Consider the following 25314-nt stretch of genomic DNA (forward strand, 5'->3'; position numbering starts at 1 on the left):
TCCCTAAGAGATTCTGAAACTGAAGAGTAAACAAACTTTTCGGAAGAAATAAAGGCAGTTTTATTTAGTCCAACTAAGGAGGATACAAGAATTTGGTTCCTAAAGCAACATGGATGACTTATTTAGGGGTGCAACTTGGGTGTGCTCGGGTTGGGCTTTTGTCAAAATTTGAATGGACCTGGCTTGAAGGCCCAAGCCCAAAGCACTATAAAATGGGGCCAACCTGAGTTGCACCCCTTGACTTATTTGAGGAGGTGGGAGATTGTCATGGGATTTTCTGTTAGAAAACTGGAAAAGGGTGCTGAATGGTTAGCAACAGACCTTGGGAAAAGAAAATTAAATTTTAGCTACTTCTGTTTAGGTAATCAAGGAGTTTCTAGAATTGAAAGTGATAAGGAATGTTGAAAATTATTACCAAAAAAATGCTGGAAAACATTCTTCCCGGATTTTTAGGACCTCTTGATGTGGTTAATTATATTAGAGCATAAATATATTATAAATTAGATGATGCTAGGGAATGGAGTAATTAGAAATTATAAAGTTGACTTCTTTCAAGAACTGCTCATTCAGGTGGACTTCTAGAGCTGCAAATTGTTTGGCATACTTTCCTGCAAGATCCGTGGTTTAGGGCTGCAAACAGTATCTGATTGTCTGAATTCAAATTCAAATTCAATCCCATTAAGGGTGATTGAATGTTGTGTTTAAAATTTATATTGTATCTATTAGAAGAGTAGGTTTAAATGTTGTGTTTTTACTAAATTGTCATAGATTTAAGTTTCATACAAGTAATTTTCAATACATTTTGTTCATTAAATACAATACCAAAGCCATTTTTAGTTGATTTAGTTAATAATATAATATTGATCATTTTTAGTTTAATTTATTTATACTATTCAATATTCAATTGCAACCTAAATTCACATTCAAATTTGATGGATAACATCTAATTCAAATCCAAATATAAATGAAAGTAGGTATGGTTCAGTTCAGCAGTACCAATTCCTGTGTCTTCCAGTTGACTCTAAAATAACAGCAATAGTTTTTCTTATTAATAGTCTCAGCTTAAAGTTGCTTACCAAAAAAGGTGATGATATGCAGGGAGAAGCTAAATTTGGCAAGGTTCAGAGATCATTCACACAAGGGATGAAAAAACAACTACATGTTCAAACCTGAAAACTTCGGGAAACTGGAGTTCTAGGTAGAGCTTTGGGATGAAAATTTGAAGGATTAATGGAAATAACGAATTTAGAGCTACTTCAACAGCTGATCAACTGGAATCAAAAACAGGGATAAAAAAGCATGAAAGAAAGAGAGAGATGATCCTGGAATTACTTGATAGGGGCTCAGAATCATTCTAGGGTTTATGGGAATCATTCATCATAGCAGGAATAAGCAAAATTTCACTGAACAAATCAATTGCCTAATTTTTTACTCAAAATATATATAGACTCTAGGGTCAGCCATGCTCCTACTAAATTCAATTACTAACTACTCAGCTTATCACTCTAGAATTTTAAACATAACTATTAGAAGCCTACTGAGATTCCAAGACAAACCTTGAAAAAAAAACAAATCCATGTTCCCTATAAATGAAAAAATTCAAACAAATTTTAATCTTAACTTTGCTCCCGCCCCACCTAGAACATACTGAGGAAATAAAGTGTAAACAATAACCAAATAAAGAGCACTTCCAGAAAAGAGGAATAAAAAGTGACATCTTATAGCATAAAGCAGGAAATGCGTTCATAAAGTCAAAGAAGGTAGAAAAAATATCAACTTACCATACACCATGATGCACATCACGGTGATTCCTATGACCCGAAACTCCATAATTGTCAAAAGTAATTAACTAAGAGCCACCAAATAAATGAAGGGAAATAAGAAACACAAACATATTATTATGAATGAAAATAAACCAGGACCTTACTGGTTCTAAAAAAACAGTTTGAAAATGTTTTATATCACTAGGAATATCACTCAAGGGAAATGGAGATATTTTGTGGATATATCACCCATCACTGCTAACAATATTATAAAACTTGGGAACATTCAAAATAATGATTGAATGTTCAGAAAAAAAATTGAAATTTTTTTAATGAAATCCCAGAAAATGTTTAAAGAAGAATATTTATAGTATTTAGGATCAACATATCTATCAAAAAATTCACATCTCCAAAAAGGAGAATAAGAAATAAAAAAGACGCACCCTATGATTCTAGCAAAATAAAATTCTTGCATCTTCTCTACCACTAACTACTACGAATTATTGGTGCAGATATGATCAAGCATAAATCATATCCAAATAGCCTCCAATTATGGTTTAAATTGATAAGAAAACATTACCTACATTTGCTTTTCATTTTTTTTTTATCAATAACACACAATTCATTAATTATCACAATAATTACAAAGAGGAGGAAGACAAACTTTCTTATTTTCCAACTACATTATGAGCCCCAAGAGAAGAAACAAGAGAGAAAGAGAGAACATATGAAGAGAAAAATTAAAATACATCTGTGCCCAAAACATGACATCCCTGTCCACCCCTTGTTTAGCTAACCTATCAGCAAAAGAATTAGCTGATCTTTTTACCCAACTGATTTTAACTTCCATTTCTCGAACCAGCCATCTGAATTTCCTCTTCAAGTTACTATTACTCCATAAACCACTCTCTTCTTTGTTCAGCTACCCAGCCACCACCTCCGAGTCTCCTTCAATTATAAGTTTTCTGATATTCATCTCCCTAGCTTTCTGGACACCTTCCATAACTGCGTGGATCTCAGCTCTAAGAGAGTCACCCACTCCAATTGGGCCTTATAACATGGCAGAAACGACCACATTCTCATCCCTGAAGGCACCCCCCAATCCCTGATTGACCGGGTTCCCTATGCTACTTCCATCAAAGTTTAGTTTTATGAAGCCCGCAAGTGGGGGAGTCCAAGACACACTCACCCCAGCTTTAGTCTGGGTACAGCTAGCAATCTCACCCCACTTCCTCAGCATATCATCCACTATATATTCTGTGAAAAGCTCTAGGGACTTCATCCACTGAATAACCCTTATGTGGATCAAGGCCCTCAACTCTTCATCACCTCTCTCTACATCAGAGAAGATTCTAAAATTTCTTTCTTCCCACAAAGACCAGCATATTGCTGCCCTCAGTCCTCTCCACATAGTCCTTCCCCTTTTCATATGCCACCTAGAAAAAGAAGGATAAAAAAGGCCTTGCAAATTCGAAGGAGGAATCCAGGTACACCCAAAAAGAGAGCAAGCCCACTCCCAAATAGACTTTGCTATATGGCAAGACACCAGAAGATGAAAACCAATCTCCCCATCAGCTTTACAAAGAACACACCGATGAGGGGACAAACAAGTATTGGGTCTCTTCTTTTGGAGCAGATCACCAGTATTGATTCTTTCCAAAAGGGCTTCCCAACAAAAACTACCAACCTTAGGAGGGATTCGTCTGCACCAAACCTCATTAACAAGGAAAGGGGGGGGGGGGTTTACAGGATTGGTGGGCTGGCTTAGTACTTTAAAGAAAGAGGCACAGGAGAAACAACCAGTAGGGGTGGGGGTCCAGATTCTGCAGTCATCCTTAAAAGGGTCCAAGAAAACATTATTAAGAATAAAGAGGAGACATGAGATACTGTCTAGGTCTAAGTCTCTCACAGCCCTTCTCAAACCCAAATTCCAACCAAACCCAGAAATGGAAGATGATGGGGTCAAAAAAGAGGAAACTAGCTCATTTTTAAAATCAAAAAGAGCATACAAAGAAGGAAACTAGTCCTTAAGAGGTGCATTCCCCACCCACATTTGTTCCCAGAATTTTATGGAGTTGCCTAAGTTCAAATTATACATGATAAGAGGGGAGAAAACTGGTAATAAGTCATGAATGGCTTTCCAAAGCGAGGCACTTGTGGTCCTAGCCAGAATTCCAACATCCCATCTTACCACTATTTTGGCCCATAGTTTATCCTTCTCTAGTGGGAATCTCCACAACCATTTCCCCAAGAGTACCAAATTCCTTTCTCTAATATTCCCAAGCCCTAACCCACCATTGTTTTTACTCCTGGTCACCACCTTCCAGCTTACCCTATGGTCCCTCTTCTCCTCTCCCGACTCCCAAAGGAAGTCTCTCATCATTTTTTCCAATCTATTAGCAACCTTTACTGGGATTTTGAACACTGAAAGGAAATAGATGGGTGAATTTGCTAGAGTAGCCTTAATCAATGTTGTCCTACCTCCAAGAGAAAGATAATTCTTTTTCCAAGCTACAAGTCTCTTCTCAAATCTTTCCACCATCGGATTCCAGAAACTCTCCCTCTTTGGATTGCCACTCAAAGGAAACCCCAAGTAGTTCAATGGCCATCCTAAGACCACACACCCTAGCACTTCTGCACTCTCCCTAGTTTCTTGCTCCTCCAAATTCACACCCACTACACAACTTTTCTCAAAGTTCACCTTCAAATTTGACATTCGTTCAAAAAGTAGTACCACCAAGTTCATGTTCCTAATATACCCCAAGTTTCCTCCTTCACAAAACAAAATCGTGTCATCTGCAAATTGTAGGTGGGTGAGGGGGTTTCCTCCCTAGAGTCAGCTCTATGAATTAGTCTCCTCAAAACATCAGCAATCAATGTGAACAAGAAAGGAAAGAGGGGCTCCCCTTGTCTTATACCCCTAATAGCTAGAAAGAAATCAACCACTGGCCCATTCACTAGTACAAAATAATGACAATTCCTAACACACCCTATAATCCACTTGCACCATCTATCCCCAAATCCAAATTTGAACATGACGCTCCTCAAAAAGTCCCAATCTACCAAGTCATAAGCCTTTTCTAGATCCAGCTTACATACCACTCCCTTCTTCCCATCCTTTCTGAAATGCTCAACACTCTCATTAGCAATTAGGATTTGGTCGGTAATTTGTCTTCCACTCACAAAGGCTCCTTGATTTGGTGTAATGATATCCGGCAATACTTCCTTCAATCTCAAAGACAACACCTTAACCACAATCTTATACAAACTATTTACCAAACTAATTGACCTAAAGTTCTTTGGGTGGGATGCATCTTTCTTTTATAGAACTACAGCTAAAAAGGTGGAATTCACACCTGGGTTAACCACTCCTCTCCTATGAAATTCCTCAAACATCAACAATAGATCATCTTTCAAAGTATCCCAACAATCTTGATAAAAAGCCATTGTGAAACCATCTGGACCTAGAGCTTTTGTTCTATCCATTGAGAAGACAGCCTCCTTAATTTCTTCCAACTCAAACCTTCTTTCCAATCTTCTCTTATTATCAACCCCCACATCTGGCCAGTCCAAGCCTTCCAACCACACCCCCTACTCACAGGCCTCCTTAAGATAGATTTAAAATGTCCTACAAAGGCCCCTACAATCTCATCTTGTTGTGTCAACTCCATCCACCTCTAGTTTGGAAATAAAATTTCTCCTTCTCCTTCCATTAAACAAAGAATGAAAGAACCTGGTATTCCTATCCCCCTCTTGCAGCCACTTACATCTAGATTTTTGCCTCCAACTTATTTCCTCCTTATGTAGGCAGTCCTCTAAACTGTCTTCTCAAACTTCTTCTTTGCTCCTTGTTTGTCTCCCCAAACTCTCCCCTCTCTTCTTTCACATCTAAGCTCACAATTTGGTCCATCAAAGCTCTCTTTCTATCTTCAGTCCTTCCAAACTCCAATTGATTCCATTCCTTGATCTTTGCTTTCAGAAATTGTAATTTATTATGGAATCCCATTCCTTCCCATTCCACCATTGGGTTACATTCACTCCACCACTCCCTTACTCTTTTAGTGAACCCCGAATGGAGTAACCACATATTTTCAAACTTAAATGGGGAAGGACCTCCACTCCTCCTCTGCTCCTTGCAGATCACAATAGGCCAGTGGTCAGAGGTCAATCTAGGATGAACTCTAGAATCTAAATTCCCCCAATGTTCCTCCCAATCCAAAGAGAACATGAACCTATCTAGCTTGGAGCAAATGGGATTTGCTTGGAGATTTGACCAGGTGAATATCTTATGGGCTAAGGGAATCTCTTTAAGTTCAAATGCATCCACAAACCGGTTAAACTTCCTCATACTAGTTGTCACCCTTTGATTGGTATTATTGGTTTCCTCCTTGAATCTTACCACATTAAAGTCCCCACCCACACACCAGGGCCCATCCCAAAGCCCTCTGATATCAGCCAGCTCCTCCCACAATTCCTTTCTCTCTCTCTAGTCATTTGGTCCATAAACATTTGTGAGCACCCACATAAAACCAGTCCTCCTGTTGCTTGAACTTCAATGATACTGAGTACTTTCCAATCAATTCCTCCATGCCTAAAACTACATCCCTCTTCCACATTGTCACTATCCCCCCCGAGGCACCCCAAGAGGGAGCAGCCACCCAGCTAATCCCCCTGGCTTTCAAGACACTCCTTGCCCATCTATCATAAAACCCCATTCTCTCGGATTCCTGTATTAAAACAATGTCTAGGTCATACTTCTTAATTACCTCTTTGGTCGTAGCTCTCTTCCTTGCACTTCCTATGCCCCTCACATTCCAACTAAGTATCTTCATAGTCACCTTTTCCTTATCTCCCTACTACTACTCACCACTACTTCTCCCCTTTTCTTCTATCACCTTTCATCCCAAAGCTCTTATCAAATTCCACATCCCTTTTCAATCTCTCAATTTCACTCATTTTCCTTTTCTTTGTTTTGATTTCCTTCTTCTTCTTCTGTAGGCCATTTTTCAAATCATTCAAGTCCTTCATTCTACATCCAAGCTTCCCCACAAAGTCTGCTATCAAGTCTTCTCTATTAGATCCCTCCACCGCTTTCCTCTCTAAAAATTCCTTTCCATTTCTCCCTTCCTCTCCTTCTCCCCACTCAATTGATCCCTCCCCTCTTCTTTCTTTTAAATCCTTCCTCCACATCACATTCTGTTCAATTTCACTGAAGATACTTTCAATAATTTCCCATATTTTCTCATTCCTATGCCTTCCTTCCACCATCTCCCCATAGTCCATCAAACCCTTTTCCATAAGCTTAGCTGACCCACCATCTTGGTTGGCTACACATACACGGGCTGCTGGACTTGGAGTGGGAACTGAATCTGGAACATAGGACATAGAAAAGACATTAGTAGCACAAACTGAATTCACTTGGTTACCTGGGTTTGACCAGCAAGTGGGAGAGGTACAAGTGGCACTGTTCCCAGCCCCCCTTTCATGTTCAGAGGATTGGTAAAATATTGTCTCCTTAGGTTGGTTGGGAAGCCCTTCAGTCCTTTGGACACCATGGCAATCTCTCCTCTTAGCCCTTGGTTCATCCCTTATTAGTACATTTTGGCTTTACCGCAAGTTCCCTCGGTTTACAACTTCTTTTACGCCTTGCCCGATCTGAAGTCTTGAGAGTGGGTTATTCCGGCAATTGTCCTTAGTCTCATTTACTTCATGAGTCCCAAATCTGCTTCCATTCCCTATCGTACCTCCTTGGCCGTCTGGAGTAGAGATTTGTTTTTCCTCTAAGTCTTCTTGAAAAAGACTTTCAGCATTCAGCAGGACCATCTCAACCACATTGCATCCACCTTCGTCATTCACACTTCCTATGCTAGTTCCGCCCTCTAAACTCTCTCCTAGATCTTCCTTGTCTGCGCTACAGTGCACCCAGCCTTCGTCCAGTTCTTCCCTCTCTTCATTTCTCTATCTTGCATACCTTGGATTCAATTTTTCTGAAGAACGTCGCACCGAACTTCGAATCTCAAAATTTCTTCTAGGCATCCACTAGAACACTGAGTTGTTCATCTCTCCGCCTTTGTAACTGAGCACTCGCAGATTTCGCCGTTTTAGACAAAGATAGACCCAAACCCAAGTCTGCAGTCGAAACTATTTCCAACCCCTTGCCCCAACCCACATGATTCTTTAAGTTAGCACGTGGGTGCTTAAAATTAAAACTCGGTTTATTATTCGGCCTGCCTAACACCGGTTCAGACTAAGCGTTTCGAGTGCAACATCCTTCTAATCCCTTTGCTACATCAGCATAAGAAAGGTGGCCCACTCTGATTGAATTCAAGTCTATTAAATTTGAATTAAATTCCTTTACTGGCATGTGTGTCGTTTGGTTTACCCTAGACGACTAAATACGTGCCAATTTAATTTCCCCCTGTAAATCCTTTTCACACCCCAATCTCTTTCCTCCATGTGTCCACCACCCTACCACCTCACCTTCGTCTTCGACCTTGGGAGTTCTTCCCCACCACACCTGTTCTGTTAGACAGTGTATGCCCTTAGCTCCAACCAAATTAATGTACTAATACATTTACTGTAAATGAGTAAAAGTACATAATTGTTTCATTTTATGATTGGTGTGTTTTTGTGTAATTACCCTTTAAACTATGAGACTTGTGTTAGTTTAGAAAGTTCTCGACTGTTGGATAGACTTGGGGAGTTTATCCTGTCAAGGCTGACACATAATGTGCTGCCAAAAAGGTTGGGGCAATCTGTCTCAGTTGGCAGGGTTGGACTTGAAGCACATGTAGTGTGTGTTTGTTTGAAACACTGAACCCAAACCAATTTCCAATTACGCCCTAGACCTTGGAGATTGATGGGCAAAATTGGAAAGTTACACCTAACCCCTAGACTCGATTATGACACTACATTAGGTGTTGGATCGGGTTGTCTTTGATATGCCAATCAGTGAGATCCTTTAGGGGTCAAAACCTAGGTATGTTGGGGCAATCTGAGAATTCACTCGAGTGGGTGATCATAATGACAAAATCAGCCCCTTTGTCGGACAAAGTGAATGATCAGGACTGCACTTTCTCGGATGGAAACCAAAATTGTCGACAGTCAATTTCAGCCATGTTTGAGATTTATTTTGCAAAATACATTTATATGATAATATATACATATGTTTTAAGAAAAAGGTTTGCAAAAGGTTTTAATTCCCGGGACCCATTCGAGCAGACAATGCAACATTGCACCTTACGACCAAGGGAGAGGTCCTTCCCTGTCGGGCAGTGTTTGATCATTATGGGCTGAGAGGTTAAGTGTAAGAGACCATTAAGGGCTTTTTACCTAATGGGCTATATTTTACTTAAGTCCATTACCTTAGGCCTTCATAGGATGGCTGGACTCAATGATCATTTAATGTAAATGTTGGGCCCATTAAGAGGCCATACTGATGGACTCAGGGGTTCACTGTACTTGACAGTGAATTCGGCCAGGCCTTTCACAGAGGTTGGGCCGAACCCATGTGGGCTAATGTAAGGTCATTGTTGAGGTCCCACGCCATACACAGTGAACCTAAATGGGCCAGCAACTACCTAGGGACGTGAGCCACTTGCTTAATGGGCCTAAAGCCCGTGATTAATTGGATTAATCAAGTGGTCACATGACAGCTTAAGCATTCATGTGACATGAGCGAATATGGGTTTGGATAAGGGTATGAAGCACCCATTAGGATAAGAGGATAAGTCTTATCCACTTAGAGAGTCCAAATCCAAATAAAGATTTGGATTAGGAACCTCTTAAGTCAATTAGGAGTGGTGCTACTTAAAGCTTATAAAAGGAGAGATCGAACTACTCCAGTTACACACTCTGCTATCATCTCTTTCTCTCTGCTCTTGCTGCCCTAGAAACCCTAATTCGTTCTCCATCTTTGTGACTGATCTTGATCAATTTCAACTTTTGATTTTTGCAAGAAAATATCAGAATTATTTCGTGCTCACCTCCCTTGTACGATCCAATTTGTTGGATTGCAGTTTTGCTGAAAACTGCGTTGCTGAACCGGCTTCATCTCAAGCTACACCATCTTTAGTGGAGGCTGGTTTTGGGATTCACTTTGGGCATGAACTACCACTTTGCGAGTTACACTTGTGGAATCCGTATCAGGTATACTTCTCCCTTTCTTTTGGTTTCAGAATTGGTCCCATTTCGGTGCAAGAACGATCCTTGAAAAATGCAATTTTTCTAAAATTGGGAATACGATTCCCGTTTCGGTTCTCAATTTTTGGATGAATTGATCTGAAATTTTTTATTATATTCTGATATAATTTAGAATTGTTCTACTGTGATTTCTTTGGTTCTTGGGTTGTTTGTGTGATGGAGATCGAGTTCTTTATTGGTGCCAAGATCTGCGCACCCGTGAATTTATTTATTTGATTATTGGTCTGTAATAATTTTTTTTCTTTTTAGAAAAATTTATTAGGATATTTTCTGATGTAAGTAATAGAAAATTAGGGTTTTTCTATTTTTTTTATATCGGAAGACTTGTTGGAGCACGAGAAGGAAGATTTTGCAGAAAATCTACAATCTACAATTAATAGTTTTTTTGCAGGTTTGCAGTTCGTCCGGATCAGATTTGGACCATCACACTTGCAGCCCTAGATTATTGTTTATTTGTTGTGATTGATTGTCAATTTTCGGTTGTTAAAATTTCAGATCAGATTCATATGAATTGTTGCAAGTTTTGGACACCAAACCCTAGGCCAATTTAACCTAGTTTGGTCCAAATTAGTTGGGCCGAACTAATGGTTCGATGGGGTCTGATCACAGCCCCATGGGTCACATTTTTGGTGGCTCAAAATCGGTTATGGGCCAAGGATTTGATGGCCCATCACATGGACCAACTCGGCCCTCCCTTGAAAACCCATTTTATGTTAAGTTAAAGCAACATCAGCCCATTTCAGCATAACTGCTATGTGGGTCGAAATGCTTTTTACAGTTTAGCCCATATACTAAGATAAAATTATTGGATAATTTTTGGGCCTTTAATGGGTTGATTGTGTTAAATTAATTAGGGTTTTACAAGCCTTTTGATTGATTGGATCAATTTGTATTTGTGTTTGTGTTGTGCTGAATGCGATTCGTTCATGGGCCATGTGGGTCGAAATGCTTTTTACAGTTTAGCCCATATACTAAGATAAAATTATTGGATAATTTTTGGGCCTTTAATGGGTTGATTGTGTTAAATTAATTAGGGTTTTACAACCCTTTTGATTGATTGGATCAATTTGTATTTGTGTTTGTGTTGTGCTGAATGCGATTCGTTCATGGGCCATAAGTACTTGGCCCATGTTTAGACGTACACATCATTGCCATGATGCCCATATATCATTGCATGATATCCCTTTTTCAACGGGCCCCTAATCAGCTTCCTCCCCAAGAGGAACCTCACGGAACCCTAGCCCGATTTGGGCCCATTCAAATCTAACTTTATGAAAGTCAGTGGGAGCCACGTTGGTATGACCTAAATCAGACCTAGGGATTGTTTTTCACGTTCCCTACAGATTAATATAAGTGCAATGAGATAGGGAATATCATATGATGAATTCTCTAAAGGCCTTCTGTCATTAGCATGAAAACGGGCCGAATCGGTGGGTGGAGATGCACTATAAAATTGGGTTATCCATTTTGCTAGTTAGTCCAGTCGGTGGGATTGCTTCATGAGATGATAGGGACGTCATAGACAGAGGTAGGAGAGGCCTATCCTAAAATGGAAGACACTTTCACAGTACCTAAGGGTCCACGATATGATGGGTCAATACTTACCAGACAGAAAGGTTTAACCTAAAATGGCAATGAACCTTGTCTGATGGAGGCCAAAGGGAAAGCTCATTGGATGGGTGGATACTTGATCCTTCACAGAAAGTGGTGGGATTATGCAATTGAAACAGTTGGCTCCATGCACCTATGTGATTTCCCACATTTCCATGGACATGCACAGCGTCCTCATCACTGAGATAGGAGGGAAATCTCGAAGATGAATAAATGGAGATGGAACATAGATAAGAGACCGTTTTATGTAAGATAGCATGAAACAATTTTAGGTCGTGGACTAATAATTGTTGCCTTTTATCAAAAATGACACACGGACAATTCGCCAAACCGTTGGACAACAACAAACTAAAGGGACCTAATTAGGTTGACTGGTACCGTAACCTTAATCAGGTTCTCACGTCCAAGAAATTGGACAAGGTTGCCAAGTACCCAGCTCTGGAACGTCCAGGTGACGGGGCTTCTGAAGCACGTAAGAGAGAATATCAGGAATGGGAGGAGAACAACTCTCTTGCTCGGTGTTACGTTGTAGCATCTTTAGACAACTCTATCCAAAGACAATTCAATAAAATCGAAATCTATAAAGACATTCTGGATAGTCTAAAGATTGTATGAAGAACATAATCATTTTGCCAGACAGAAGGTCCTCAAGCTGTTGATGACCACAAGGATGACCGAGAGCCAACAAGTCCATGACCATGTCATGCGAATGATGGGGTATATAAATGAACTAGAGGCTCTTGGATCCCAGCTAGATGATGACACCAAGACTAATGGCGTCCTAAACTCCCTGCCTCCCTCCTTCAATCAATTTGTCATGAACTATAACATGAACAAGCTAAAGGTTAGCCTTCAAGAACTCAACAATATGTTGTAGAGGGCTGAAGAACTGATTAAGAAGGATAAGGCGGTAGCCATGCTTGCTGAAGGTGGCAAATCGGGTTAAAGGAAGAGGAAGGGCGAGGCCTCAGAAGAAAGCAATCAAACCGAAAAGGTAGAAGAAAGACAAATCATCGGATGAATGTCACTTCTGCAAACAGACCAAACACTGGAAGAGGAACTATCCTCAGTATCTAGAATCCCGCAAGAACAAAGAAGGTAATTTCGAATCTCTTGTCATAGAGACCAATATGTTGGTCACTTCTGCATCCGAGTGTATCGACTCTGGGGCTTCTACTCATGCATATAACACATTGCAGGGGTTCAAGGAAAGCAAAAGGTTGAATGATGACGAGGTGGTGCTCTACTTGGGGACTACTGCAACTGTTGCATCTACTGCTATAGGAACAATAGATTTAATTTTCAGAGAAGGAATTGTAACACTTAAATATTGTCTTTATGTACCATTACTTAGAAGGAATCTGATTTTAGTTTCTAAATTGTTTAAGGATGGTTATTCTGTTTTATTAAGTAATAAGATTACAATTAAATTGAATAACAAATTCCTTACCTATGGAGAACTTGAAAATGGTCTTTATGTCCTTCGTCCTTCTCTAGAAATGAACATAATCAAAACTACGTCAAAACTTATCCCCAAGAAAAGAACACATGATATGGTTAATCCCACGTGCCTGTGGCATTACCGACTTGGCCATATAGAACGTATCACAAGATTAGTAAATGATGGTCATTTGGATTTTTTAACTATAGAAGATCTACCAACTTGTGAGCCTTTCCTTTAGGGTAAGATGACTAAATGGCCATTTATGGGTAAGCCTAAAAGATCAGCGAGCACACTTCACCTGATACATACTGATGTATGTGGTCCCATGAATGTTAGGACACGCAACCAGCACTGTTATTGTCATAACTTTCACTGATGATTACTCTCAGAATGGTTACGTGTACCTAATGACACATAAGTCTGAATCCTTCGAAAAGTTCAGGGAGTTTAGATATGAAATCAAGAAACAGTTGGAGAGACATCAAAACCCTTCGATCAGATCAAGAAGGTGAATATCTCTCCGACGAATTCAGGAACTACCTTAAGGACAATGGGATTATATCACAATTGTCTCCTGCTACACCGCAATTAAACGGTGTCTCAGAGAGAAGAAACCAAACTCTATTAGATAAGGTTCGACCACTTCTCGTTCATTCAGAACTACCTATATCCTTTTGGGACACGCATTGGAAACTATTGTATACGTACTGAATCGGGTTCCAACCAAATCTGTTCCTAAGACTCCCTATGAGCTATGGACCGGTAAAAAACCAAGTGTAAGACATTTGAAGATTTGGGGTTGTTCAGCACATGTTAAAAAAACAAGTGCAGTCAAATTGGAATCCAAGACCAGTCGTTGCCTATTTATAAACTACCTCAAGGGCTCTGTAGGATACCTTTTCTATGACCCAAGAGAACAAAAAGTGTTTTGTAGTCGAAATGCTTACTTCTTGGAGGAGGATTACATCTTGAACGATCATCATCAGGAAATTGTTCTTGATGAGGAGAGCTCGGGAGTAGTGAGAGATGTCCCACAAATTTTAGATAATACCCAACTTAGAAGATCTACCCAGGTTTCTAGACTTCCAATTCGTTATGGCTATGAGCAAGAAATTTAGTTGATGAAAGCCACAATCAGTGAGGAAGATCCCGTGACTTATGCGGAAGCTATGATGGACATAAATTCCTTGAAGTGGGTAGATGCCATGAAAGTCAAGATGGACTCAATGAAAACCAACAGAGTCTAGACTCTCGTAAACCCACCCCTTGGGGTAAAAGTAATTGATTGCAAATGGATCTACAAGAGGAAGAAGGGCCCTGATGGAAAGGTTGAGACCTATAAAGCTCGTCTTGTAGCGAAAGGGTACACTCAAAAAGGAGTCGATTATGAGAAAACCTTTTTGCATGTGGCCATGCTTAAATCCATTCAGATTCTGTTAACTGTAGCAGTGCACTACGATTATGAGATTTAGCATATGGATGTCAAAACCGCATTCCTGAAAGGAGATCTTATTGAAGATATCTATATGCAGCAGCCGCAAGGCTTCATTGCATCTAGTCAGGAATATATGGTGTGTGTTGAGCAAGAGCAAGAGAAGAGAGGAGAGGAGAAGAGAGAAGAGAGGAGAGTCGAGTGGACTGAAAGCCCTCCAGAATACAGGGGGCGAGTGAAAGAGTTATTATTTATACTGGCCCAGTCGTACAATATAAACAAGAGAGAAATTACAACAGTACCCTTGTGGTACTAAACCTAAGTACGCAAACAACTGTCAACACTCCCCCTCAAGTTGAAGCATAGATATCAATCATGCCCAACTTGTCACAAAGATCATGATGTCTGGAAAGGTTTAAACCCTTTGTAAAGATGTCTGCAAGCTGGTTCTCAGAAGTGACATAGGGAGTACACACTTCGCCTGTGATAACTTTCTCTCTGATAAAATGCTTGTCAACTTCGATGTGCTTTGTTCTATCATGTAGCACCGGATTGGCAGCAATACTTATAGTTGCTTTGTTATCACAGAATAGAGTTATAGGTTTGGCCACTGGGAAACCCAACTCCCCCCCAACAAATTCTTTATCCACATGCCTTCAGCAACCCCGTGGGCCATAGCACGATATTCAGATTCAGCACTGGATCTAGCCACCACATTTTGCTTTTTACTCCTCCATGTAACAAGGTTCCCTCCTATAAAGGTGCAGTATCCACTAGTAAACTTTCTGTCACTTTGGGATCCAGCCCAATCTGCATCTGTATAAACTTCAACTTTCAAATGTCCGTGCTTTTGAAATAACAAGCCAACACCTGGATACTTCTTTAAATATCGGAGGATTCTCTCTGCTGCTTCAAGATGAGAGGACCTAGGAGCATGCATGAACTGACTGAGGACACCAACAGCATATGCAATGTCTGGGCGAGTCATAGAAAGGTATAACAATCTCCCTACAAGCCTCTGAAACTGTTTCACATCCTTGAGAGGTTCACCACGACTGTCACCTAATTTATGGTTGGGGTCAATGGGAGAGTCAACTGGCTTCACCCCCATCTTCCCAGTGTCCTGAAGTAAATCTAGGACATATTTCCTTTGAGAAATGAAGATACCCTTCTTTGATCGGGCGACTTCAATTCCAAGGAAGTACCTGGCAGGTCCTAGATCCTTCACTTCAAACTGAGTGGCAAGAAAAAACTTAATCTCTGAATTTCATCCTCCCAGTCACCAGTAACAATTATGTCATCCACATATACAATTAGAGCAGCAGGTTTGCCTTCTCCTCTTTTCACAAACAGTGTGTGATCTGATTGGCATTGCCTGTATCCGTTCTGTTGAACTGCCACATGGAATCTACTGAACCAAGCTCTTGGTGATTGTTTCAGCCCATATAAGGACTTCTTCAACTTGCACACTTTCTGTTCATTGCCTTGAGCTAGAAAACCAGGAGGTTGAATCATGTACACTTCCTCTTCAAGGTCACCATTCAAGAATGCATTCTTGATGTCAAGCTGGTGTAAATCCCAATCCAGATTAGCCGCAAGAGAGAAAATGACTCTAATAGAGTTCATCTTGGCAATGGGGGCAAAAGTTTCTACATAATCAACCCCATACACTTGAGTAAATCCCTTTGCCACTAAGCGAGCTTTATACCTTTCCACTGTTCCATCAGCCTTATGCTTGACTGTGAACACCCATTTACATCCAACTGGAACCTTTCCCTTAGGAAGATCAACAAGTTCCCATGTGCCATTTTTGTGAAGGGCATTAATTTCTTCCTTCATGGCATTTGTCCATTCAGGAACTAAAAGAGCTTCTGCCACATTCTTAGGGATAGGAACATTGTCAATAGAGGTAAGGAAAGCACGGAATGAGGATGAAATGTTCTCATAGGAGACAAAATTGGAAATGGGATGTTTAGTGGTGCACAATCTAACACCCTTCCTGTGAGCAATAGAACGATCAAGATCATTAGCAGTAGAGGAATCATTTTCAATAGATTCAAGGACATCATTGGGAGACAAAATACCTGAGTGAGTATGATCCTCCCCCGAGGAGTCTGGTGGCACTAGAGGTACAGCTTCCAGATTCTCTACAGCTCTTGAATTTGGTTGGCCTTTGCGACAATGAGAAAAAACACGAAAAGGTGGAGGGTCAGGAAGAGAAGGAAGTTGAACCAGTTTCTCCTCATGCCTACACTCCCCCTGAGGAGAAATAGGAAAGAAAGACTCATCTTCAAAGAAAAAAACATCCATGGAGACAGAATTTTCGAGAAACAGGATCAAAACAACGTATCCCTTTTGAGTGAAGGAGTAACCAAGAAATATGCAAGAGATAGCACGAGAGTCCAATTTCCCACAGGTGGGAGACAGATTTTGGAAACACTGGCAACCAAAGACACGCAGAGGAATAGAAAGAAGAGGAGCCTTAGGAAAGAGAAGTTTATTTGGGGCTTTGACTCTAACCGACGAGAGGGCATACGGTTTATAAGGTAGGTGGAACAAAGAACAGCTTCAAGCCAAAAACGTTTGGGAACATTCATATGAAGTAGTAAACCCCGAGCCACTTCAAGGAGATGTCAGTTCTTCCGTTCGGCCACACCATTTTGTTGTGGTGTGCGGGCACAAGAGCTACGGTGAAGGGAACCATGCGAAGCAAAAAACTCCGTGAGGTCACTATGAAAAAATTCTTTTGCATTGTCTGATTGAAAAACCTGGATTTCAGTTTGAAATTGAGTGAAGACCATCCGCTGGAAATCTTGAATGATTTTTGGTACTTCTTCCCTGGTTCGCATCGGGTATACCCAAGTATATCTAGAATAATCATCAATGAGGGTAATGAAATACTTGTAGCCACTCTCAGATGGTAAAGTAACAGGGCCTCATACATCAGAATGAACAATGTGAAAAGGAGATTCAGATTTACTATTTCTTTGAAGAAAATGAGTTCTACAATGTTTACTTAACTGACACGTTTGACAAGAAAAATCAGAAACAGACATTGACTTAAACAGTTCTGGGAATACAACTTTCAAAGACTCAAAAGACAAATGACCAAGACGACTGCCATAAATAGACTTTTTTCTTACAGGACTGACTCATAGACTCTGTAACATGAAGACCAGCCTTATTCTTCAGCATATAAAGTCCATCAGCCATACGTCCCTTACCAATCGTCCTCCCCGAGGCCAGATCCTGAATCACACAATGAGAAGGGAAAAAAGTCACTGAGCAATTCAAGAAATTAGTAACAATACTAACAGAGAACAAATTAATGGGAAATTTTGGAACATGAAGGACATCAGAAAGGGTAAGACCAAGAGGAAGAGAGAGAGTTCCTTGACCAGCTATGGAAGTGTATGATCCATCGGCTTGTCTCACCTTGTCTCTTCCAGAAAGAGGGTGATAGGTTTGAAAGTAAGAGGACGTACCAGTCATGTGTTTTGACGCTCCAGAATCAATGATCCATGGAGAGTTAGGGGTGTGAGAAGCAACATGGAAAGCAGTGGCAGGGTTACCTGACGTAGATGCAAATGAGGTTGAGGGAGGAGCATCCATCTGACGAATTGCTCTACCATAGAGCTCTAAATGGTCACGGAAGGAATTCATAATATCCTCCCTCGGGTCAGGTCCAGTGAGATGTGTCTGAGTCACAATAGAAATGGGGGGCTGATTCTCCCGAGTAGCCATGTTGGCCATGTGATGTTTCTTTGTACCTTGCTGTCTGGACTTCTTATTCACCTCTGAACCTTGCTTCTTAGTCAGATCTTGAGCCCATTTTTGGTTTCCCATGAAAATCCCAACAGGTATCTTTGGTGTGTCAGGGTTTCTGGCAATGAGTGCACCACAATTTGTCCTTATCTTCTGTTTTTTTCTAGAGATCTCCTTTCCTGGAGGATGATCCCACACCAGTAGAGACACCCCCTTTTGCTACCAACACAACAGCATCCCCACCAGGGTTGTTCATCAAATTTCTCCTGCTTTCTTCAGACTGTACAAGAGCATAGACTTCCTGAACAGATGGGAGATCCTTAGAGCTGAGAATCTGAACCCTGATAGATTCATACATAGGATTCAAACCATGTAAGAATGCAAACACGCTTTGCTGGGAGACAAGCTGCTTGTACTTTTTGGCATCCTCATCACACTTCCAATCCACACTCTGGTAGTGATCCAACTCCTTCCAGACAGATGTCAAGTCAGAGTAATAAACTGATAAACACCTCTCCCCCTGTCTACAAGTAGATGATGCTGCCTGCAGTTGATAAATTTTGGCATAGTGTCGCAATTCTGAATATGTAGACTTTGCTTGTCCCCAGATTTCATTTGCAGTTTCAGCCCACATGAAATTCTTCCTTATTTGAGGTTGCATAGAGACCAAGAGCCAGGACATAACAATATTGTTCTTCTGATTCCATCTTTCAGAGGATGGTTCTTTTATCCTCCCATTAATATAGCCTATCTTCCCCCTTGCAGTGATGTATAATTTGATCCCTCTTGACCACTCCAGGTAATTTAAACCATCAAGAGGGACAACAGCCATAGGAAAAGATAGGTCACCCCCACCCATTCCATTCAGCATTGAGGAAACTCCAGATGTGGCTGAATCTTCACTGCCCATGATATCAGAATAAAAACGAAACAGCAACCAAATGAGTACTGTCGTACAAGGCTATTGCAGAAACAGGTCCTTCTGACCTCCGATTTCACTGAGAGCAAAATCAGAACACTGCTGTTGCAGTACAAGAACAGGTCCTTCTAACCTACGGTTTCACTAAGAACCAAAAAAAAAACTGAACACTGTTGTTGCAGTACTGAAACAGGTCCTTCTGACCTACAGTTTCACTGAGAACAAAGTCTGAACACTGCTGTTGCAGTACAAGAACAGGTCTGTATGACCTACGATTTTGTAGGAATCAAAGCAAAACACTGCAGTTGCAGTACATCACTAGGTCTGAATGGCCTAATCAGTAAGCCTGATAGCCAACCAGTCGATGAGATGAACAGGGTAGCCGAACAGTCAATCAATAAGATTAATACAATATCAGCTTCAGGGCATCAACAATCCATAATACCAAAGAAAAAGAGTTGAATACAGTTACTTTGTTAAGGAATACAATCACTCAAGATGACCAGTACCTCTTTTAGTTTCAGATGATAGTCTCCCTGTAAACCAGAACTCCCTCTACGAACCTCAAACAATAGCCTCTCTACAGTCGAGCAGACAAGAGGTGCAACTTCTGGGCTAGAAGATGAAAAGACTCTATAACTTCTGGGTCGAACTGATTACACCAGATTAGGAGTTCGATGGAGATAGCTCTGGGAGATGATAGGTCACTATAACTTCAGGGTCGAACTGGATGCAACAGCTTAGCATTTTGAGGGATGCAGCTCTAGGAGATGGAGAGACCATCTGCACGACATTGAACATCAGGTTTGCTTGACACCACCCTTCAGGCCTGGACGACTTTCTCTGATACCATGTTGGGCAAGAGCAAGAGAAGAGAGGAGAGGAGAAGAGAGAAGAGAGGAGAGTCGAGTGGACTGAAAGCCCTCCAAAATACAAGGGGCGAGTGAAAGAGTTATTATTTATACTGGCCCAGTCGTACAATATAAACAAGAGAGAAATTACAACAATACCCTTGTGGTACTAAACCTGAGTACACAAACAACTGTCAACAGTGTGCAAACTAAACAAATCCATTTATGAACTAAAGCAAGTTTCAGGAATTTGGAACATCCAATTTGACTCTACGGTCAAACAGTTTGACTTTGAGCAGAATCCGGATGAACCCTGTGTTTACAGGAAATCAGTGGAGACAAGGTTACATTTCTGGTTCTGTATGTAAACGACATTCTACTCATTGGGAATGATATAGGAATGTTGACTACGGTGAAGGTATGGCTTTCGCAGCAATTCTTCATGAAAGATCGTGGAGAAGCCTCCTACATCTTGGAACTTCGACTCTACAGAGATAGATCGACGAAGATAATAGGATTATCCCAATCTACTTACATTGACAAGATTGTCAATAGATACAACATTGAGAACTCCAAGAAGGGATTTGTCCATTTCAAACACAGAGTCACTCTCTCCAAGGGTATGTCTCCCAAGACTCCTAAGGAGATTGAGGGGATGAGAGGGATTCCCTATGCCTCAGTCGTAGGGAGCATCATGTATGCCATGTTGTGCACTCGGCCAAACATTGCTCAGGCTGAGTGTGGTAAGTAGATACTAATCAAACCCAGGACAGGAGCATTGGACTGTCGTGAAAAACATAATCAAATACCTACGAAGGACAAAAGAATAGTCTTGTCTTCGATGGTAGTTCAGTACAGATCATCAGGTATACTGATGCCGACTTTCAGTCAGACCTAGATGATAGAAAGTCTACATCTAGTTACACTTTCACGATGAGGTCCTATATAGTATGAAAAATAATCCACGACCCAGGCCAAGCACAATGCCATAAGTGAGGCTGCCTAATGGATGAAGTTGTTCGTCCTGGGATTTGGAATCCTACCATACCACTCGTTCCACTGTTGTGTGACAACACTAGGTTTATGGGAGATTGTTGGTAGAGGGGGCATCCAGATTCAAAAGGTAGCATCAGCAGAGAATGTGGCAAACTCATTAACTAAACCATTGACACAGAAAGTGTTTGAGAAACACGTGGACAGTATGGGACTAAGGCTTGTACCAGATTGAACCTAGGTGCAAGTGGGAGCTGTTAGACAATGTATGCCCTTAGCTCTAATCAAATTGATGTACTGATACATTTATTGTAAATGAGTAAAAGTACATAATTGTTTCATGTTATGATTAGTGTGTTTTTGTGTAATTACCCCTTAAACTGGACACAAGGTTTAAAATGTCGATGTCGATGGCAATGTCGCTTACCAAAATATAGGACAAATGTCGAAAATGTCGATAGGAAATATTGTAAAAATTATAGACATTATAGAAATATTATGAAATGTGGAAATATGCAATGATATTTGTAAAATGATAAAAAAGCATTAATACATATTTCTAGACTATCTTATTCCCAACCATCATATAAAGCTAAGAAACTAAGATCAATAACAAATTAGTAAATGACGATTTACTCATTTATTATGCATTTTGATGTTTTTACAAGGTTATCCGATATTTTCTTCTCTAATTTTTAATTCTGATTTATTATAAATTCTAATATATTTATTTCACACTAGTAAATAGAAATACATTTATTCTGATTTTTTAAATATTAAAGTTATAGTACATTATGTTTTATTATAGATTTAATAAACTGATTCTCCTTTCTGTAGCATTAATATTATGATAAATTCTGATTTCTTATAAAACTTAATGAATTTATTATGATTTTTAATACTAAATTTATAATAAATTATGATTTAGTATAAAATTTAATAAATTTATTCTGATCTTTTATATTAAATGTAGAATATGATTTATTATAAAATTTAATAAACATTTTCTGATTTTAATAAATATTTTAAAAATACTAACTAGTTAACATTTTATTACTTGAAAAATATTTTATGTTTTATATTATAAAGTAATTAATTTATTCTTTCGTTTTTATTTTTTGTTAATTCTTTTTTATAAATATTTTATAAAAATACTAACTAGTTAACATTTTCTGATTTTTATTTTTGTTTTCTAATGAATATTGTAATTTTATCTCAAACATTAATTTTCTTATTATTTATTCATTTTAGTGGCTTTTGTAGTGAGGGTCTACGTTATTGTTGTAGACCTTCATGTACTGTAATAAGAGTGAAATAAAGATTCTATTTATAAGTTTTCATTTATGAGGTCTATAATATTACAATAGACCCTCTTGCATCGTAACATGTTTATATAAAGGTGTTTTAAAGATTTCATTTTAGGGCTTGTTATTGTGATGGTCTATAGGCTTCCATAGACCATCAAGAAAAAAATAGAAGATGACCAAGAGCATTCTCCTTCTCGACCTTGAGTTCACACCTTCCACTGCTCTCTCTCTCTCTCTCTCTCTTCTTTTTTCCTAGGTTTTTCATGGTTATTCACCATGAGAGAGAAATAGGGTTATTGCATATCTGAATCAAGATGAGAGAAATTTCTTTCAAGTTTCATAAGCTGAACGTCCTACTTCCAAGAAAAAGATATTTCAGCGCATGACCACTCTTGTGCTTGGTTAGATCCTGAAGTGCTCCAGCTCCAAGTACACAAGCTAAAACGTAAAACCCTCTTCTTTTTTTATCAAAAAACCCTCTTCTTTTCCCCTTTAATGTCTCTTTTTGTTTGATATGAGATGTTTGTAGTTCAAATATATGCTGAGTTGTCGCCATATACTTGGAAATATTTCGATATATTATATAATTTTTTTGTTTTTTGGAACAATATTGTCAACATTTACCAAAATGGTTGAAATATCGACCGACATATTGTATTTTTTTTTTAATTCATGTAAAATTTATGTCGTTGGGTCTCGACACCGACATATCGCGGGTGACATTTCCAACATTTTGCGACATTTTAAACCATAACTGGACACTTACAAGACTTGTGTTAGTTTAGAAAGTTCTCAACCGTTGGATAGACTTGGGGAGTTTATCCTACCAAGGCTAACACTAATGTGCTGCCATAAAGGTTGGGGCAGCCTGTCTCAACTGCCAGGGTTGGACCCGAAACACATGTTGTAATTATTCAAATCTATCTTAATAAAATAGTGTTAGGGTGTTGAGAGAGTGTTAGGTTCGAAACTCTCATTCTCGGACCCTCATTGCCGAACTCTCAAGCTCTCCTCTCTTCAGTTTTCTTCATGGTATCAGAGCAAGCCTAAACTTCAATATTCTAGGGCTGGAAGCTTAGGCTCGTGTTGCCTGATTCTTGGAGGTCATTGGAAGTGCCCAAGACTAGAATCTCTTGGAGAAGTGATTCGGTGGCCAGGAAGAATTAGAGAAAGAAGGGAAGGGGAACAGCTCGGTTCTGGTTTGAAGCTCGAAACTGTAAGTTGTGCTCAAATTTTTGGGTTAGTTTCTGATGTGTTTGGACTGTTGAAGTGTCCGAAATTTCTGGTTGTTCTGTACTACTTTTGACTGCCATTTAATCTGGTTTAACCCAGAAATTTCTAGGCTGTTTCTTGAACTGTCAAAACTACCGAAACATCCTTGTAACAAGGTTGTGGATTGTTACTTCTATTTGGCTGTTTTTGGGGGCTGTACGGACTGTTCTTGAGACCTTTTTTCTTTTTGACAGTGGGGTTGTCTCTATTGCCCACACTGTATTTGTAAAAAGGCCTTTTCAACAATACCAATTGGTATTTACTCTTGGCTATTTCTTTGGTGATTACCTTGAAGCCCCAGATTTGAAAAGGAACTTCGGTTGAGTGCACAGTGCCTAGAAGTTTCTGATTACTTCTTGAAGGCTGAACCAAGCTGTTTTTGGTGCCTCGTGTAGAAGTTTCTGCTTGGGTCTTGGTTCTCATAACTTTCGGGTGTAGTTTGACCTTGTGTATTGCCTTCTTGTGGTCGGCTGAACTCAGTTCTTGCTTGTCCTCATTCAGTATACTTGTAGAAGTCATCTGAAATCGTATTTGAAGTGTTTACATGATGTACTCCTTAGAGTTTGAAAACAAGAGTGGTGCTGAATATGGACTGGTTCAAGGGACTCCAAGTGATTCCTTATTGACTGTGACCACAGTTAAACTAGATGGAACTAATTATCTGGCATAGTCACAATCAATAAAGATTTATGTATGCAGTAGAGGAAAGTGGAGGTTCATTTCCGGGAGTAAGAAGGCTCCCCCAGAAGATGATCCATCCTACGAGAAGTGGATGCAAGAAAATTACACTGTCATTGGATGGCTTGTGAACTCAATGCAGCCACAAATTAGCCAACACTACCTATGGATGAATTCAGCAAAGGAAACTTGGGACAATGTTGCAGAAACCTATTCCCAAAAACTCAATGTAGCCTGAGCATATAAATTGAGAAGTGATGTAAAAAATTTAAGGCAAGGGGAGAAACCTCTAACTGTATATTTCTCAACCCTGAAGTCTCTATGGCAAGAGATTGACCTAATAAAGCTGTAACTTGGGACACCACCAATGATACAGAGACCTACAGAAAATTGGTTGAAAGGAACAGGGTGTTTGAGTTCTTAACTGGACTAAACCCAGAATATGATATCACAAAACAGAATATTCTTTCCAAGGAGTGTCTCATTGTCACAAGCTTATGCATTGGTGAGTAGTGAAGAGAGCAGAAGGGCTGTCCAGGTTCAAGGGGCTGATATTAGTGATCACTTTGCGAATATGGGGATTAAACCTAAAGGGAATGCTGGAACTTCTGGTGGCACAGGAAAGAAAGAAGTTATATGTGAGTACTGCAAGAAGCCGAAGCACACCAAAGACAAGTGCTGGAAAATTACATCCTAATCTTGTTCCCATTCGGTTTTAGAAAAACATGATAGTAAAAGATCAGGAAGTGCAAATGTAGCTTTCGGGCCAGATGAAGAGATGTCTGCTTCTGCACAGTTGGCAGCCATGAGAGCAGAATATGAAAAGTTTGGGAAGATGATCAGTTAGCTGGGTGATGTGACTTCTCCTTCCAACCCTTCAGGAAATTCTGCTTCTTCTGCATTTGCTCATTCAGATATAAGGGCTTTTGCCAATCATGCTACCACTTCAGGTAATCTCAAAATCCCTTGGATTATTGACTCAGGTGCTTCTGACCATATGACCAATCTACCTTGTTTGTTTCATATGACTTGCTTCCTGGACGTGATAAAATCACTTTAACTGATGGTTCACTTGCC

At 39.8% G+C, this 25314-nt stretch overlaps 1 protein-coding gene across 17 annotated transcripts in view; it reads right to left on the reverse strand.

Annotated features, from left to right (window-relative positions):
• LOC104610190 (uncharacterized) overlaps window positions 1–25314 on the reverse strand; it is a 68397-nt gene that overhangs the window by 6071 nt on the left and 37012 nt on the right. For 16 of the 17 annotated variants that reach the window (XM_088887929.1, XM_088887930.1, XM_088887933.1 and 13 more), the window contains one exon: window positions 1782–1849. The exons of the other annotated variant lie outside the window; for it this stretch is intronic. In XM_088887929.1, coding sequence (XP_088744055.1) covers window positions 1782–1849 — 68 coding nt within the window. The remainder of the gene's footprint in view (window positions 1–1781; window positions 1850–25314) is intronic. 17 annotated transcript variants of the gene reach the window in all.

Source organism: Nelumbo nucifera, chromosome 5 (assembly GCF_055504915.1).
Source record: "Nelumbo nucifera cultivar China Antique chromosome 5, China Antique-T2T, whole genome shotgun sequence".
Classification (NCBI taxonomy): Eukaryota; Viridiplantae; Streptophyta; class Magnoliopsida; order Proteales; family Nelumbonaceae; genus Nelumbo; species Nelumbo nucifera.